At 53.6% G+C, this 13,940-nt stretch overlaps 2 protein-coding genes across 2 annotated transcripts in view; both read left to right on the top strand.

The window, feature by feature from the left end:
• The window catches only part of LOC135231780 (basic proline-rich protein-like), a gene marked incomplete at its 5' end in the record, with an annotated part of 20,871 nt that extends 7,396 nt beyond the window's left edge, over positions 1-13,475 (top strand). The window contains 6 exons of the mRNA XM_064288950.1: positions 3,213-3,452; positions 5,146-5,176; positions 6,375-6,506; positions 8,936-9,332; positions 12,945-13,178; positions 13,451-13,475. Of these exons, the coding sequence (XP_064145020.1) occupies positions 3,213-3,452; positions 5,146-5,176; positions 6,375-6,506; positions 8,936-9,332; positions 12,945-13,178; positions 13,451-13,475 (1,059 nt within the window). The remainder of the gene's footprint in view (positions 1-3,212; positions 3,453-5,145; positions 5,177-6,374; positions 6,507-8,935; positions 9,333-12,944; positions 13,179-13,450) is intronic.
• LRP5 (LDL receptor related protein 5) overlaps positions 8,933-13,940 on the top strand; it is a 90,612-nt gene continuing 85,604 nt past the window's right edge. The window contains exon 1 of the mRNA XM_064287647.1: positions 8,933-9,332. The gene's annotated coding sequence lies outside the window, so the exon portion shown is untranslated. The remainder of the gene's footprint in view (positions 9,333-13,940) is intronic.

Below are 13,940 nucleotides of genomic sequence, written 5' to 3'. Positions count from 1 at the left end.
TGGCCTGGGCTGCTGGCCCCAGAGCCCGTGCTCTGAACAGTCACCCTGACCTGGCTCCAGGCTCACACTCGGTGGCTGACCAGTCTGTGTGCCTTTGAGACATGGTCCTGAAAAAAAAAAAATTACCCAATTAGCTTCATAGCAACAGAAATGGAATTCTGGGTTAAAACATTAAAAAAAAAAAAAGTTTACCCACCCACAAACTCATCAACCCAGCAGGGCCCCCTTTCCTTTGACCAGGCCCCTGTCTGTCCCCATCTAATACTTTCTTGTCACTGCGAGGTTTATAGTTACATTGTCTGTTTTTTTAGTTCTGTTTTGCTTTTTGACTTAACATGGTATCTTAACCATTTTCCCACGTTACTACCGTTATTTTCTCATTCATTACTTTAATGGATACGACCGTGCTATTGAGTATACTGCGGTTGGATTATCCCTGACATTGGACATATTTTATTTTAAATTTTTTGCTGTTAGGAATACAACCGCAGCAGATTTTATGACAGACCCTTTGCTTCCTTTGGATGTTTCTTGGGATATGTTCCTGCGAGAGCCATCCCTGGGTGAGAAGTTTAAATATGTTTACGGTTCTTAATACTGATGGCCACAGTGTTTTCCGAAAGGGCTGTTCCCGTGTCGGCGGCCAGCAAATGACAGTCTGTTTGTTTTTTGTGGTGACCTTGCAGGGGTCCTGGAACGTGGTGGTGGCTGGGCCCCAGCAGCTCCTGCTCTCAGCCTTCCCACCATCCGCAGGCTAGTTGTTGTTGTTAGGTGCTGTCGAGTCGATTCCAACTCAAATCGACCCCATGTGACAGAGTAGAACTACCCCATAGGGTTTTCTGGGCTGTAATTTTTATGGGAGCAGATTGCCAGGTCTTTTCTCCTGCAGAGTTGCTGGGTGGGTTCAAACCTCAACCCTTCTGTTAGCAGGTGAGTGTTTAGTCATTGCACACCAGGGCTTCTTAATAAGTATGCCACCATAACATACAACATGGGGTACAGGACTGGCCTTATGGGGGCATGTTGTTGTTGTTAGGTGCTGTTGAGTCGATTCTGATTCGTAGCAACCCCACAGTGCTTCAGTTTGCACCACCAGGGCTAGGGGGAGGCTCCAGTGTGCAGCCTGAGCTGTTTGCTGCAGCTTGGGGGAGGGCCCTGGCATCCCCCCACCAGCCCAGCACCTAAGTGACCACCTGCTGCTACTCTGCTGCCCTCCTCTTCAGATCATGTCACATTGTTTCTTCCCGGGATTTCTGCCTCTCGCTGCCCAGGAGCGCAGGCTGAGGAGCTGAAGGCCACGACCTGGGTGCAGTGACCTGGGGCAGACCAATGCACCTTTCCACGAGCCGCAGTCTCCTTACCTGGAGAATACCCAGGGTGTGACTTCTGACCTGCAGGGAGTTGCCTGGCGTGGAAGGAGTGCACAGGACCAGCGTCCGCCACCCCCTCGTGCCCTCTGCTGCTGTGTGCTTCCCCCACGGGACCTTTGCACATGCTGTTCGTTCACTGTTGCCCTTCCGTCTGTGTGTGCACGGCCCGGGCCTGACCCCTTCAGGTCTCTGCCCTGTGTCACCTTGTCGTGGGTCTGCCCTGCCAGCGTTTTGAACATCACAGCCGTACTCCCATCCCCTTACGCTGCCCTGTTCTCCCAGCACTGATGCTCCAGCGTACACAGAATTCTCTGTGGACTATGCTCAGTGCTCGGCACCTGTTTTCCCCACTGGGGTACAGGACCACCAGGGTGGGTCTTCGCTCAGGCCTGAGTCCCAGCGCTCAGGGCCGTGTTGGGCGGGTGGTGGATGCTCAGTAAGGTCTGTTGAATGTCAACCCCTCACTGATGCACAGGCCTGGTGGGCCCTCTCCTGGTCTCCTCCCTGTACTTCTTATTCTGCTTAGCTCCTCTTTTATGTTATTCTTTTTTTTAAAAAAATTTTATTTGTTTTATTGTTATTGTTAAGAACATACACGGCAAAACATAGACCAATCAATAGTTTCTACACGTACAGTTCGGTGACAATTGATTACCTTGTTCGAGTTGTCCGGGTGTTCTCACCTTCCTTTTCTGAGTTGTTCCTCCTCCATTAACATCAACTCGCTGCTCCCTAAGGTTCCTACCTGTCATGGATTGAATTGTATCCCCCCAAAATATCTATCAACTTAGCTGAGCCATGATTCTCAGTATTGTGTGATGGTCCACCATTTTATGTGATTTTCCTGTATATTGTAAATCCTATCGCTATGATGTAATGAGATGGATTAGCGCGGCAGTTATATTGATGAGGTCTGCAAGATTACATAGTGTCTTAAGCCAGTCTCTTTTGAGATATGAAAGAGAGAAGCAAGCAGAGAGATGGGGTACCTCATATCACCAAGAAAGCCGTGCCAGGAGCAGAGGATCCTGTGCTAAGATGCCCCCAGACCAAGGAAAGACTGATGACAAGGACCTTCCTCCAGAGCCGACAGAGAGAGAAAGCCTTCTCTTGGAGTTGGCGCCCTGAATTCAGATTTCTAGCCTACTGGACTGTGAGAGAATTAACTTCTCTTTGTTAAAGCCACCCACTTGTGGTATTTCTGTTACAGCAGCGCTAGTGACTAAGACATTGTCTAATCATTCAAGTTGCTGTCGTCAGTTTGATCCCATATAGATAGTCTTTAAAAGAGCGTAATGGTCAAGGCAGACGTTTTCTTTACTAGTTAAGCTAAACTATGTTTGGTTTTAAGAAGACTTCAGGGGATATTTTCGGTTTAAGATTTAGAGATTATTTTAGGGCAATAGTTTCAGGGGTTCATCCAGCTTCTACGACTCCAAAAAGCCTGGACTCCATGAGAATTTGAAATTCTGTTCTGCATTTTCCCCCTTTTGATCAGGGTTCTTCTATGGAATCTTTGGTCAACATGCTCAGTAATGGTAGCAGGGCACCATTCAAGTCTTCTGGTCTCATGGCAAAGGAGACTTTTTTTTTTTTAATTATGGTGAAATATGTCTAACAAAACATTTGTCACTTCAGCCACTTTTATGTGTGTAGTTTGGTGATATTAATTGCGTTCCACGTGTTGAGCAGCCGTTACCACTACCCATTTCCAAGGTTTTTCACCACCCCAAACAGAAACTCCGCAGCAGACTGCTCTTGATGCCTTTTCCGGACACCCTTCTTCATCTCTCTTCTCTGCTCTTTCCTCTTCTCCCAATCTGGCCCTGCTTCCTCATGCAGCCCCTAACAGGGCTGGCCTCTCCTCCAGCCCCCAGCTTCCTTCATCCTTTGGAGAGGGTGGGGGGCCCTGAGGATGGGCCATTGGGGGTTACACTGTGGCTGCCATGGGGCCATACTGTGGGGAGTAGGTGCCGCCTGTACCAGCTGAGGCAGGGCGAGGGAGCCACCCAGGCAGAGGCGGCCCCCCTGGTGCAGCCCCAGGGCCACCGCCGGGTCCTCTGGGGGAAGCCAGTTCCCCAGGTGCGGGAGGGTTGATGTGGGTCTGTCTGGAAACTCAGGAATGAAGCATGTGGTTGTTTCTGGAGGCTTGGCAGCAGGGGCAGCTCCTCCTGGGAAGAGTGCCCGCCCTGGCTGCTCCTGCCTGTCTGTCCATCCGTCGGAAACCTGCCCGCCGTCCCCATGGCGCTCCAGGCTGCTGGCTTACCCAAGTCTTGGTTTGGGAAAAGCACAGGAAATTAAAAAGCACCGCCCCCCCCAACTCCGGCCTTTGAAGGGTGCACCTGAACTGCCGCGGAGTAAACCAGGCTGAAAATGCCGTCTTTCCAGTTTGTGGGGAAAGAAGAGAGCCAGAGAGCGTGGGGTTTTTGTGCCTTGGGCAGCTTCCCGGAGCTGTGCCCGCTCCTGGCCTCCTGGCCCAGGCAGGCCTCCCTGGCCAGGCCCCCTCTGTAACCTGTCACTGCTGTGGGGAGGGCCTACTGGGCTCTGGCTCAGGGTGCCTTCCCCCTGGCCGATGGGAGGCCCCTGGTTCACAGAACCCTCCCAGCCTCAGAGTCACTAGGCCAGTGAGTCCAGTTTTCCACTTGCCATCAAGTCGACTTTGATTCCTGGCGACCCCACGTATCTCAGACCTGTGCTTCATAGGGTTTTCAGTGCCTGATTTTTCAGGAGATTGCCAGGCCTTTCTTCTGAGGTGCTTCTAGGTGGAATGGAACCTCCAGCCTTTTGGTTAGTGGCTGAGCGTGCTAACCGTTTGTACCACCCAGGGACTAGGTCAGTGACACTCATACCTAATTAGTCCGCTCTCTCACCTGCAACCACCACCTTTGCTTGAATACCTGTGGCGATGGGGAGCTTGCTACCTCCCGACAGTCCCTCTCACCATTTCCCAGAGGAGCTAATTTAGAATAGAAAGCACTTGCCAGCAGTCTTGCCCCCTACTTGTTTTAGTAAGGGGTCTCAGGCTGAATCTGGGCCCACCTGGTAGGGGCACTTCATGGGACCTTAGAAACAGCACTGTGTGTGTGTGTTTCTGGGGAGGAAATCACGTCCTCAGAGGCCTTTAATCCTTTGCCGTTGAGTCGATTTCAACTCATAGCAACCCTCCAGGACAGAGTAGAACTGCCCCATAGAGTTTGCAAGGCTAAAATCTTTATGGAAGCAGACTGCCACATCTTTCTCCTGAGGAGCAGCTTGTGGGTTTGAACCTCCGACCTTCAGGTTAGCAGCTGAGTGATTAACCGCTGTGCCACAGGGCTCCTATTCAAAGGCCTTTGTGACCCCACAAGGCTCAGAACTACAGTATGGGGTTTGGACTCAGTATACCTGGGCAGGATCCTGCCTGCCTTCGCTGGATGAGTGGGGACAAGCCAGGGCCTTGCTGCAGGGCCTTGGATGCCAGGGCACAGTAAGCCTCATAGGGAAACGGGATTGTTGGTAATCCCCGCACGGTGGCCCCAGGGTCAGGGCGCTGCTGAATGGCAGCTCAAAGCCGCCCACAGGTGATGGTGGGGTGTCTCTGCTGCAGTGCTGGCATGACCTCGGGACCCTACACACAGCCCTCCTCTCTGAGCACCCCCCCCACACCTTCACAGATGCTCTCTGGTCCTTCTGCCTCTCATGCTGATGGGCTCTGTACCGTCCCTGATCCGGCACCCTGGACACAATCACCACCTCCCCCTGCCACCTCTTGCCACACCCCTTCCAATGCCGCCAGCCTGGTGGCGGGAACCCCGACAGTTCTCTGGGTAGCCCTCCCTCCTTCTCCCCTCTAACGGGGCAGAGGCCACTACCGTCTGGAAGGTGGGAGTGACTTCCAGGCTGGGTGGGCTGGGTAAAATGCAGACAGCTCAACCAGCACTTAGCACTTAGCAGCTACTATGTGCTAGCCCTGGGCCCCGGGTGGGCATTCTTAGAAGAGGGGGAGCAGGTGGGCCCCCTGGAGTGCAGGGTCCACTGGGATCCACTATTCGTTACGCAGGATTCTTTTGAGCAGCTGGGCGTATGGCCTGTTAGCAAGGGGAACAGGGAAGGTTCTATTTTTAATTTTCAAAAACTTTTTATTGAAAAGTTAAACATAGAACTACCATCTCCACCCCTTGCCTTGAGTTGATTCCGACTCATAGCAACCAGGTAGGGCAGAGTAGAACTGTCCCATAGGGTTTCCAAGGAGCAGCTAGTGGATTTGAACTGCCCACCTTTTGGTTAGCAACTGAGCTCCTAAACCAGTGTGGCATCAGGGCTCCAGAACTACCATAAAAAATCCATTGCCATCGAGTCGATTCCAACTCATAGCAACTCTATAGGACAGAGTGAACTGCCCCATAGAGTTTCCAAGGAGCGCCTGGTGGATTTGAACTGCCAACCTTTTGGTTAGCAGCTGAGCTCTTAACCACTATGCCCCTGGGGTTTCCAGAACTATGGTATGACCCAGCAATTCCACTCCTGGTTACATAGCTGAGAGATTGAAATGGTACCTGTGTACCAGTGTTCATAGCAACACTATTCAGAATAGCTGAAAGATGGAAACAACTTAAGTGCCCATCAGTAGAGGAGTGGACAGACACGACGCGGTCCACCCAAGCAGCAGAATATTACTCAGCCACAGAGAGAAATGAAGTCCTGATACACGCTGTGACACGGGTGGACCCTGAAAACATCATGCTGAGTGAAGTAAGTCAGACACTAAAGGGCAAATGCTGATTCCACTTGGACGAAATAGGCGAATGAGACCAAAGCTTACCAGGAGCTGGGGGAAGAGGGCAGCGGGGAGTTTTAAAACACCAGCCACCTTCTCATTCATGTGTACACTCACAGAAAAGTGGTGATTTTTGCCCACGGAATGCAGTTGTGGGCAAAACACTGGACCCAAGTAGATGCGTTCCAAGCACTGGGGCCGTTAGTGCCCCCAGGACCTCTTCCCTGAGCCTGTCCTCCTTCTGTAAGATGGGGATAATGACGAGTGTGTGCGGCTGAGAGCTTGTGGGACCGGACGGGTCGTGTGCGGGTGTGGCCTGCAAAGAGCTCTCAGCCTCGTGACACCCAACATTCCTTACTACTCCCTGGACCTGCCTTGGGGTAGGGAGGGGCGAGCTTTGGGACTGACTCTTGCTGTGGCATCTCCTTGTTGTAAGATGCCCAGCCCAGCTGCAGTGTGGTAACATCCCATTATTTGATTTGTTTTTTAAATGGAATTTTTAAAATTGAGAAAGACAAAATACAAAGTTTGACCATTTTAGCCATTTTAAAGTGTGTGTTTTGTGGCGTTTGGTGGATTCTCAGTACTGTGCAGACATCACTACCATCTAGCCTTCATCACCCCTGTCCATTAGCAGCCAGTCCCCACCCTCCGTGTCCCTAGCCCCTGCAACCCCCGCTCTGCGTCCTGTCTCAATGCTGTTATTTGATTTTTGTAACAGCTCCCCTTCTTACAAAGGATAGTAGCCCTGATAGGGTGATGATGGTGATGATGGGGGTGGCATAGACGTTCATGAGGGGAACCCTCACAGGCACCGCCCCCTACTGCCAAGGGGCCACCTGCATCCCCCTGGGGGTCTCGGCCCCTGTGTCCTGGCCGCCGGATTCTCCCCGGTGGTTGCGTGAAGTCTACAAACCCTTCCCTTGCTGGAAGGAAACCAACTGAGCTGAATGTAGAATTCAGTTACGGAGTTTTGGGTGCTTGGGTTGAATTCGTTTTGATTTCTGTTTCCAAAGGCGCATCTTGGTGGTAGGGGTGTGGGATAGGCTGGGCCCCCACCTGCACAGGAGCCACCCATGACCTGCAGCTTCCATGAGCAGTGAGAGCAGAGCAGAGCCAAGTGCTGAGACGGTTTTCTGGGGTGCTAGTGGCCAGCCCCACCTTGCCGCCAGCAGCAGATGGGGACCGTGGGTAGGTGAACCCCTCTCCCCAGGAGCCGAAGGCTCCACTGGGTCAGGAGGGCAGGTTCCCTGGGGGCCCAGTAGGTAGCTATTACCGTGCCAAAAAACCAAACCCATTGCTGTCGAGTTGATTTTGACTCATAGCGACCCCACGTGTTACAGAACAGAGCTGCTCTACGGGGTTTTCCTGCCTGTAATCTTTATGAGAGCGGATCGCCAGGACTTTCCTACACAGTGTTGCTGGGTAGGTTCGAACCACCAACATTTAGGTTTTAGTACCCAAGCGTCCTGCTACCATAAGTAGATATTAAATATAAATTAATTGCAGTTAAGTGGAATTAAGCCTTCAGTTCCTCAGCCACACTGGGCACTTTTCAGGGGCTCAGTAGCCCCTGGTGGCCTGTGGCTTCTGTTCAGGCAGCACAGACACAGGGCCCCCATCATCAAGGTGGGACAGCGCTGCTCTGGCCTTGCTGCTTTGTCCAGGCTGTTGAGGGGCCTCCAGACTTGGGAGGGCCTACTGGACCCTCCTGGGCTGAGGTCTGAGGGCACCTGGTGGGGTGATGCTCTTAAGGCCCCCCTGGGCTTTCATTTGACGCATTGAGGGAACAAGACCCTGTGCAACTGAGGTGAAGCTGAGGGGACTGTGGCGTTCAGGGTGGGAGAGGGGAAGCAGCCTAGCTGTAGGGCCTGCTGTGCAGGGTTGGGGGGGGGTGGAGAGGAGAGTGGGCAAGATGAGGGGCAGGGCACCTGACCCTGTTCTGCATGGCACTGGGAGCTATTGAAGGTGTTTGAGCTGAGGAGGAACATTCCAGAGTGAGCCTTTAAGACCGTTCATTGTGGGGGTGCCTAGAGTCAGGATGGGGGAAAGGTGGAATGCAGAGGTGGGTGAGGGGCCTGAGCTTAGAACCCCACCCAAAAAAAAAGCTATTGCCATTGAGTCGATCCTGACTCTAATGACCCTATAGGACAGAGTAGAACTGTCCCATAGGGTTTCCAAGGCTGTGATCTTTATGGAAGCAGACTGCCAGATCTTTCTCCTGCAGAGCTGCTGGTGGGTTCAAACTGCTGACCTTCCGGTTAGAAGCCAAGGGCTTAAACACCGTGCCACCAGGGCTCCTCTGAACTCAACAGTGGTCAGGAATCATAGGGGAATCCTGAAGCTGTTTCCAGCCGGTGGCTCCGATACACCTCTTGAAACTCGGCCCCTTGGCCTGGCCTGTGCTGAGCAGCATGGGCAGGGCTGCCCTCCCTGTTTCCACTGTGGTGGCCTGACCCATGACTGTAATTGGGCTGATGAAGGGGAGGTGATGTGAAGTCCCTGCAGAGCAGAGTGGGCTCCTACTGCCACCTGAGGCCCAGCCGCCTCCTCCACGGCCTCTGGGCAGAGAGAGCCCCTGTGCTCGTCTGGGAGGGACTGCGCCTGTGTCAGTTATAATAAGTGTAGCCACTGTGGTTTTAGTAACAATCAGAGGATCTGCCCTGTGGAGGGGGCCCTCCGAGTGTGGTGGGCGTGACTGACCTGTGGGGGCCGGCGCCCTGGCAATGCTTCGGGGAGTGGAGGAAAGGGCGGGAGGCGCTAGGCGTGGCCTGGGCCGCGGTCCTAACGGTGCCCTCTGCCCCCACAGCCTCACCGCTCCTGCTGTTTGCCAACCGCCGGGACGTGCGGCTGGTGGATGCTGGTGGCGTCAAGCTGGAGTCCACCATCGTGGTCAGCGGGCTGGAGGATGCAGCCGCTGTGGACTTCCAGTTCTCCAAAGGAGCCGTGTACTGGACGGATGTGAGCGAGGAAGCCATCAAGCAGACGTTCCTGAACCAGACAGGCGCTGCCGTGCAGAATGTCATCATCTCGGGCCTGGTCTCCCCTGACGGCCTGGCCTGCGACTGGGTCGGCAAGAAGCTGTACTGGACGGACTCGGAGACCAACCGCATCGAGGTGGCCAACCTCAACGGGACATCCCGAAAGGTGCTCTTCTGGCAGGACCTGGACCAGCCTCGGGCCATCGCCCTGGACCCTGCCCACGGGTGAGTCCAGACCCTCTGTCGTGGGTCCCCTGGGGGAGGCCTGGGAGGTCATGGTTCCCCTTTTGAATTTAGTTGAACCCACGTTCATTTTTCAGAGAAAACACAGCAATCTTAAGGTGAACTCACCTTTCCAAATTTGTTGTTGAGAATTCTTTTCCTTCAGTAGCCATGCTTCTTCTTTTAAAATTTAATTTATTGTGTTGTTGCTGAGAATAGACACATCAGGACACAGACCAAGGCAACGGTTTCTGCGTGTACAGTGCAATGACCAAAGACCTGCTTTGAGCCGTGCAGCCATTCTCACCCTCCATTTCTGAGTTATTCCTCCCCCACGAGCAGAAACTTGCAGCCCCCTAAGCTTCCTTTCTAATCTTTCGAGTTGCTGTTGGCAATATGCTTCTTTCTCAAACTTGCCAGCACGTCTGAGGCACCTGAGGTGGCCTTCTGGGTTTGAGGTGTTGGCCATCTTGCATGCGTGCTTGCGTGTGTGTGTGTGTGAGATGGGCGTCCCAAGGAAGTATGGCTCTCCTGCAGGTGGAAATTTGCACACCCAGTTTTTCTTTCTTTTTTTATTCTGATGGAATTCACATCACACGTTGACATGCGTTTTCTAAGTGTATAGGCAGGAGATGGGTAAACAAAAAAACAAAAACCAAACCTGTTGCCACCGAGTCCACTCCGACTCACAGTGACACTATAAGACAGAGTAGAACTGCTTCATAGGATTTCCAAGGAGCAGCTGGTGGATTTGAACTGCAGACCTTTTGGTTAGCAGCTGAGCTCTTAACCACTGCGCCACCAGCGCTCCTGGTAGAACTAGTGAAGCTCCCTGTCTGGAATCAGAATGCACTAGGGGAAATGAGAATAAGCAGATCGTCTCTCTGGTCTGCTCCAGAAGTGCCTTGTGGTACCCTCTGCCCCCTGGTCTAGCTGAGCTCACCTTGGCCCTGGAAGGCCCTGGGCACCCCACAAGGGTGGCTTATGAGGGAGGCTGTGAGTCAGAATAGACTCAGCAGCAACAGGTACTGCACACCAGTTCTCCTGTAGATGCTGGCGGCGCAGCTGTGTCTCTGCTCTCGTGGCCCTTGTGGCATCTGGAGGGGCGAATGAATTAGCAGGTCAGTGGATCCCGTATCCCAGGGTGCCATGTGCCACAGAGGAGAATGCGTGTGGGAAGCAGGGCGCAGGGCTCTCCGATTGTAGGCCAGGAGCCTGGGACAGCCTCCTGGTGACAGAGGAGGGTGAGAGCTGTGTGGCTCTGGGGGAGAACATTCCAGGCAGAGGCAATAGCATCTGCAAAGGGCCCTGCAGCTAGCCTGTTTGAGTGGCTGTAGCAGGTTGAAGGGGTGAGGAGGTGGGGCGTGGTGAAATGAGGTGCAGCGGAGGAGTCACCAGGTTTGACTCCTGCTTTAAGGCGACCCCTTGGCTGCTTAATGGAAGTAGATTTTGGTGGGGGGTCGGGTGGGTGGAGGGGAAGCCGTTGGGTGGCTCTGCCTGTGATCCTGGCCATAGAGAGTGGTGGCTTGACCCAGGGAGGTGGCAGGCTAGGGTGAGAGGTGGTCAGATTCAGGTCTGTTTTGAAGGCAGAATCAAATAGAATCGTGGACACTTTGCATGTGGGTGGGAGAGAAAGAAGAGAGGCAGGGAAGGCGTGACGCTGCTCTGTGCCCGTGTCCTTGTCTCGAGAGGAGAGGAGAGTACCGACCACAAGAGGGTGTGATGATGTAGCACATCGTGCAGAAAATACCCGGACAGTCTCTGCGTGGATGAAGGCTACAATAAGTGTTAAGTGTTATTATAATGGAGCCCTGGTGGTACAGTGGTTAAGAGCTTGGCTGTTAACCAAAAGGTCTGCAGTTCTAATCCACCAGCCATTCCTTGGAAACCCTATAGGGCAGTTCTACTCTGGCTTATAGGGTCACTATGAGTCAGAATCGACTCTATGGCAATGGGTTATTATAATAAAAATGCCCCCACCACCATCCAAAATCCACTTTGTCTGCACCCAGTTTTCTTTTCCTTCCTCGCCACCTTTCACGCAGAAGAGCTTGGCGCACCATCACTGGGAGCTGCACAGTTTCTGTTCGGCCCCCACTTTTCTTATTAAAAGGAGCCCTGGTGGTACAGTGATTAAGTGCTCAACTGGGAGCCGAAAAGTTGGCAGTTTGAACCCACCAGCAGCTCTGCAGGAGAAAAGACCTGGCAATCTGCCCCTGTAAAGATTTCAGCCCAGAAAACTCTATGGGGCAGTTCTACTCTGTCCTTTGGGACCACTCTGAGTTGGAATTGACTCCATGGCAGTGGCTTTGGTTTGGGGTTTTTCTTATTAAACATTTGAAATAGCTCTTTTCCGCTTTTGCTTCTCAGTTTTCCCCGGAGACCGCACCCCTGGGGCAAAGCTGACTTGAGTTTCGCTGCCCTGGGTGGGATTAGGGAGCCGCAGCCTCCCCCGCACTTCCCCACCCCAGTAACACGTCTGACAGATGAGGGAGTGGACAGCACCGTGTGTGATCTCCCACTCGTCACATTGAGTGGAGGTGGTTACACGGGATGCTGGTCCCCAAATTTAACCATGAGTGTGATTGTGGTTTGAAGGTCTTACCCTGTCCCCTGAGGCGCTGTGTTGCCCAGGAGTGGAGGACCCCAAGTTGATCATAGAAGTGTGTATGTATGTGTGTGTGCGGGCAGGTATGTGTGTGCACGTATGCATGTGTGTGTGTGTGTTGCACCCCCATTCATGCTGAGCACTAAATTGAATGGTGGCCCTGTGGCACTAGTATAAACCCCGAGCCCAGGAGTGGGGACAGTGGAGAGAGGATTTCTGTCTTCCTTCCTAGCCGCAGGCACGGGCATGCAGGGAGGGGCCCCGTCTTCCTCCAGCTCCTCTGGAGCCCCTTGTGCCCCTGTATGATTCTTTCTCCTACTGGGGTCCCTCTTCAGACAAGAAAACACCTGCCCCAGCCCATGTTAGGAAGAAGGGGTTCGGTGGGAATGTCTACGCAGCGTGTGAATGACCTTGGGCCCCCTGCCCAGAGGAGGCTCATGTCCCCGTGGCCCCGCCGGGTGCAGTGTCAGCAGCGTGGGCAGCAGAGTGCTTGAGTGCAGGCTGGGTGCAGGGAGGCTCCGTCGTTCCTAGAACCAGAGTGCCCACGTGGTGGGTAGGGCTGGCTTTGGGGAGGACCCCTGGCCCTGAGTAGCTGGCCCGGCACTGGTGGGAGACGCAGCCCAGTGCAGCCAGGCCAGGGCTGCAGTTGCTCCTGGTGCTTCAGTTAAAGCTGGGTGAAACCCAACCCTCTCTTTAAAATGCAAAATGTCCCTTCCTTAAAATAACACAGAACCGCAGCTGCCCTCAGCCAGCCCTCTGCAGAAAGCCTGTGCGACAGCACTTTTCTTCGGAAGTTGGTTTCCTGCGTGGAATTCAGCTGGGCCGAGGGTCAGGCTCTGTGCGAGAGAGCATGGCTGCGCCAGCGGCCCCTGCTCACGGCCAGCTCACAGCCTCCCCATTTAAGGAAGCCGGGGCCTCTGTTATGAAACTGGGGGAAGGAATTTGAGTTATGCTCCACGCGGAGGTCCCTGAGCCTTCCCGTTTTCCAGCCTTTTCTGCTGGCGCAGGGAGCAATTGGGGACGGCATGTCGGCTCACTGGGGGATTTGTCCTTCCGATACCTGGGGGTGGGAAGGTTCAGGGGAAGGCAGGCGGCCACCGAGCCTGCTGCGCGAGGGCCTTTGCTGAGCTGTGGCAGCGCCTGTGGGCCCTGGGCTGTCAGGAGAAGCTCACCAACACCCTTCGTCCTGGCAAAGGTGAGCATCACATGCTGGCCAAGTTCTGCTCCCAAGACGCCACAAGGTGCAATGGCCTGGGCAGGTCAGCCTTTCTGAGCCTGTTTCCCCTTCTGTCTAATGGGAATAGGCATTCCTGCTTGGCCTGTCCCTTGAGTTCCCACGGGACGTAGTGAGGTTGTGGAAGAGAGGAGTGGAGGCCCTTTGAGGTAGAGCAGGTACTGCCCCCCTTTTCTGCAGAGAAGGGAAAGCAGGTCTGCTGCCCCTTGGGGCAAGCTGGAACGAGAACCTGGGACTTCAGTCCTCCAGGCTGGCATGGTTACTCTTCTGTCCCTGCAGGCCTGTCCAGCTTCCAGCCACATAGCCCAGGGCTTGGCCCACTTACCTGACCCTGGAACCTGCCTCCCAGATGCCTGGGCTGCTCTGGGCTGTCTGCCTTTAGGATGTGGGAGCCATGTTCCTTATTAAAATCTTGAGAACCTGCATAAGTAAAAACAAACCCCCACAACAGTTGTTACTAACTGCTGTCGTTATTTCCTGTCATTTCCATGTATGTCCTACCTTTGTGTTTTTAGTTGCCTTTTAGAGTTTCATTCGCAGCAGTTTCGTAGTGGCAAACGATTGGAAACAACCCCAGGAAGCACAGGGAGCTGTTTAAATTGATTACAATGCAGCGTATGGTACTTTACCCTATGCCGCGATTGCAAGAGCAGGGAAGAGCGGCAAAACTGTGGACACAGTAAAAGCTCAGTGGCTGCCAGGGGCTCAGGGGAGGGACAAACAGGTGGAGCACAGGGCATTTTCACGGCGCTGAAGCTATCCTGCATGA

Source organism: Loxodonta africana, chromosome 7, assembly GCF_030014295.1.
Source record: "Loxodonta africana isolate mLoxAfr1 chromosome 7, mLoxAfr1.hap2, whole genome shotgun sequence".
In the NCBI taxonomy this organism is placed as follows: Eukaryota; Metazoa; Chordata; class Mammalia; order Proboscidea; family Elephantidae; genus Loxodonta; species Loxodonta africana.
Note: the sequence above shows the minus strand (reverse complement) of the source record. Positions and strands in the feature narration are given on the sequence as shown.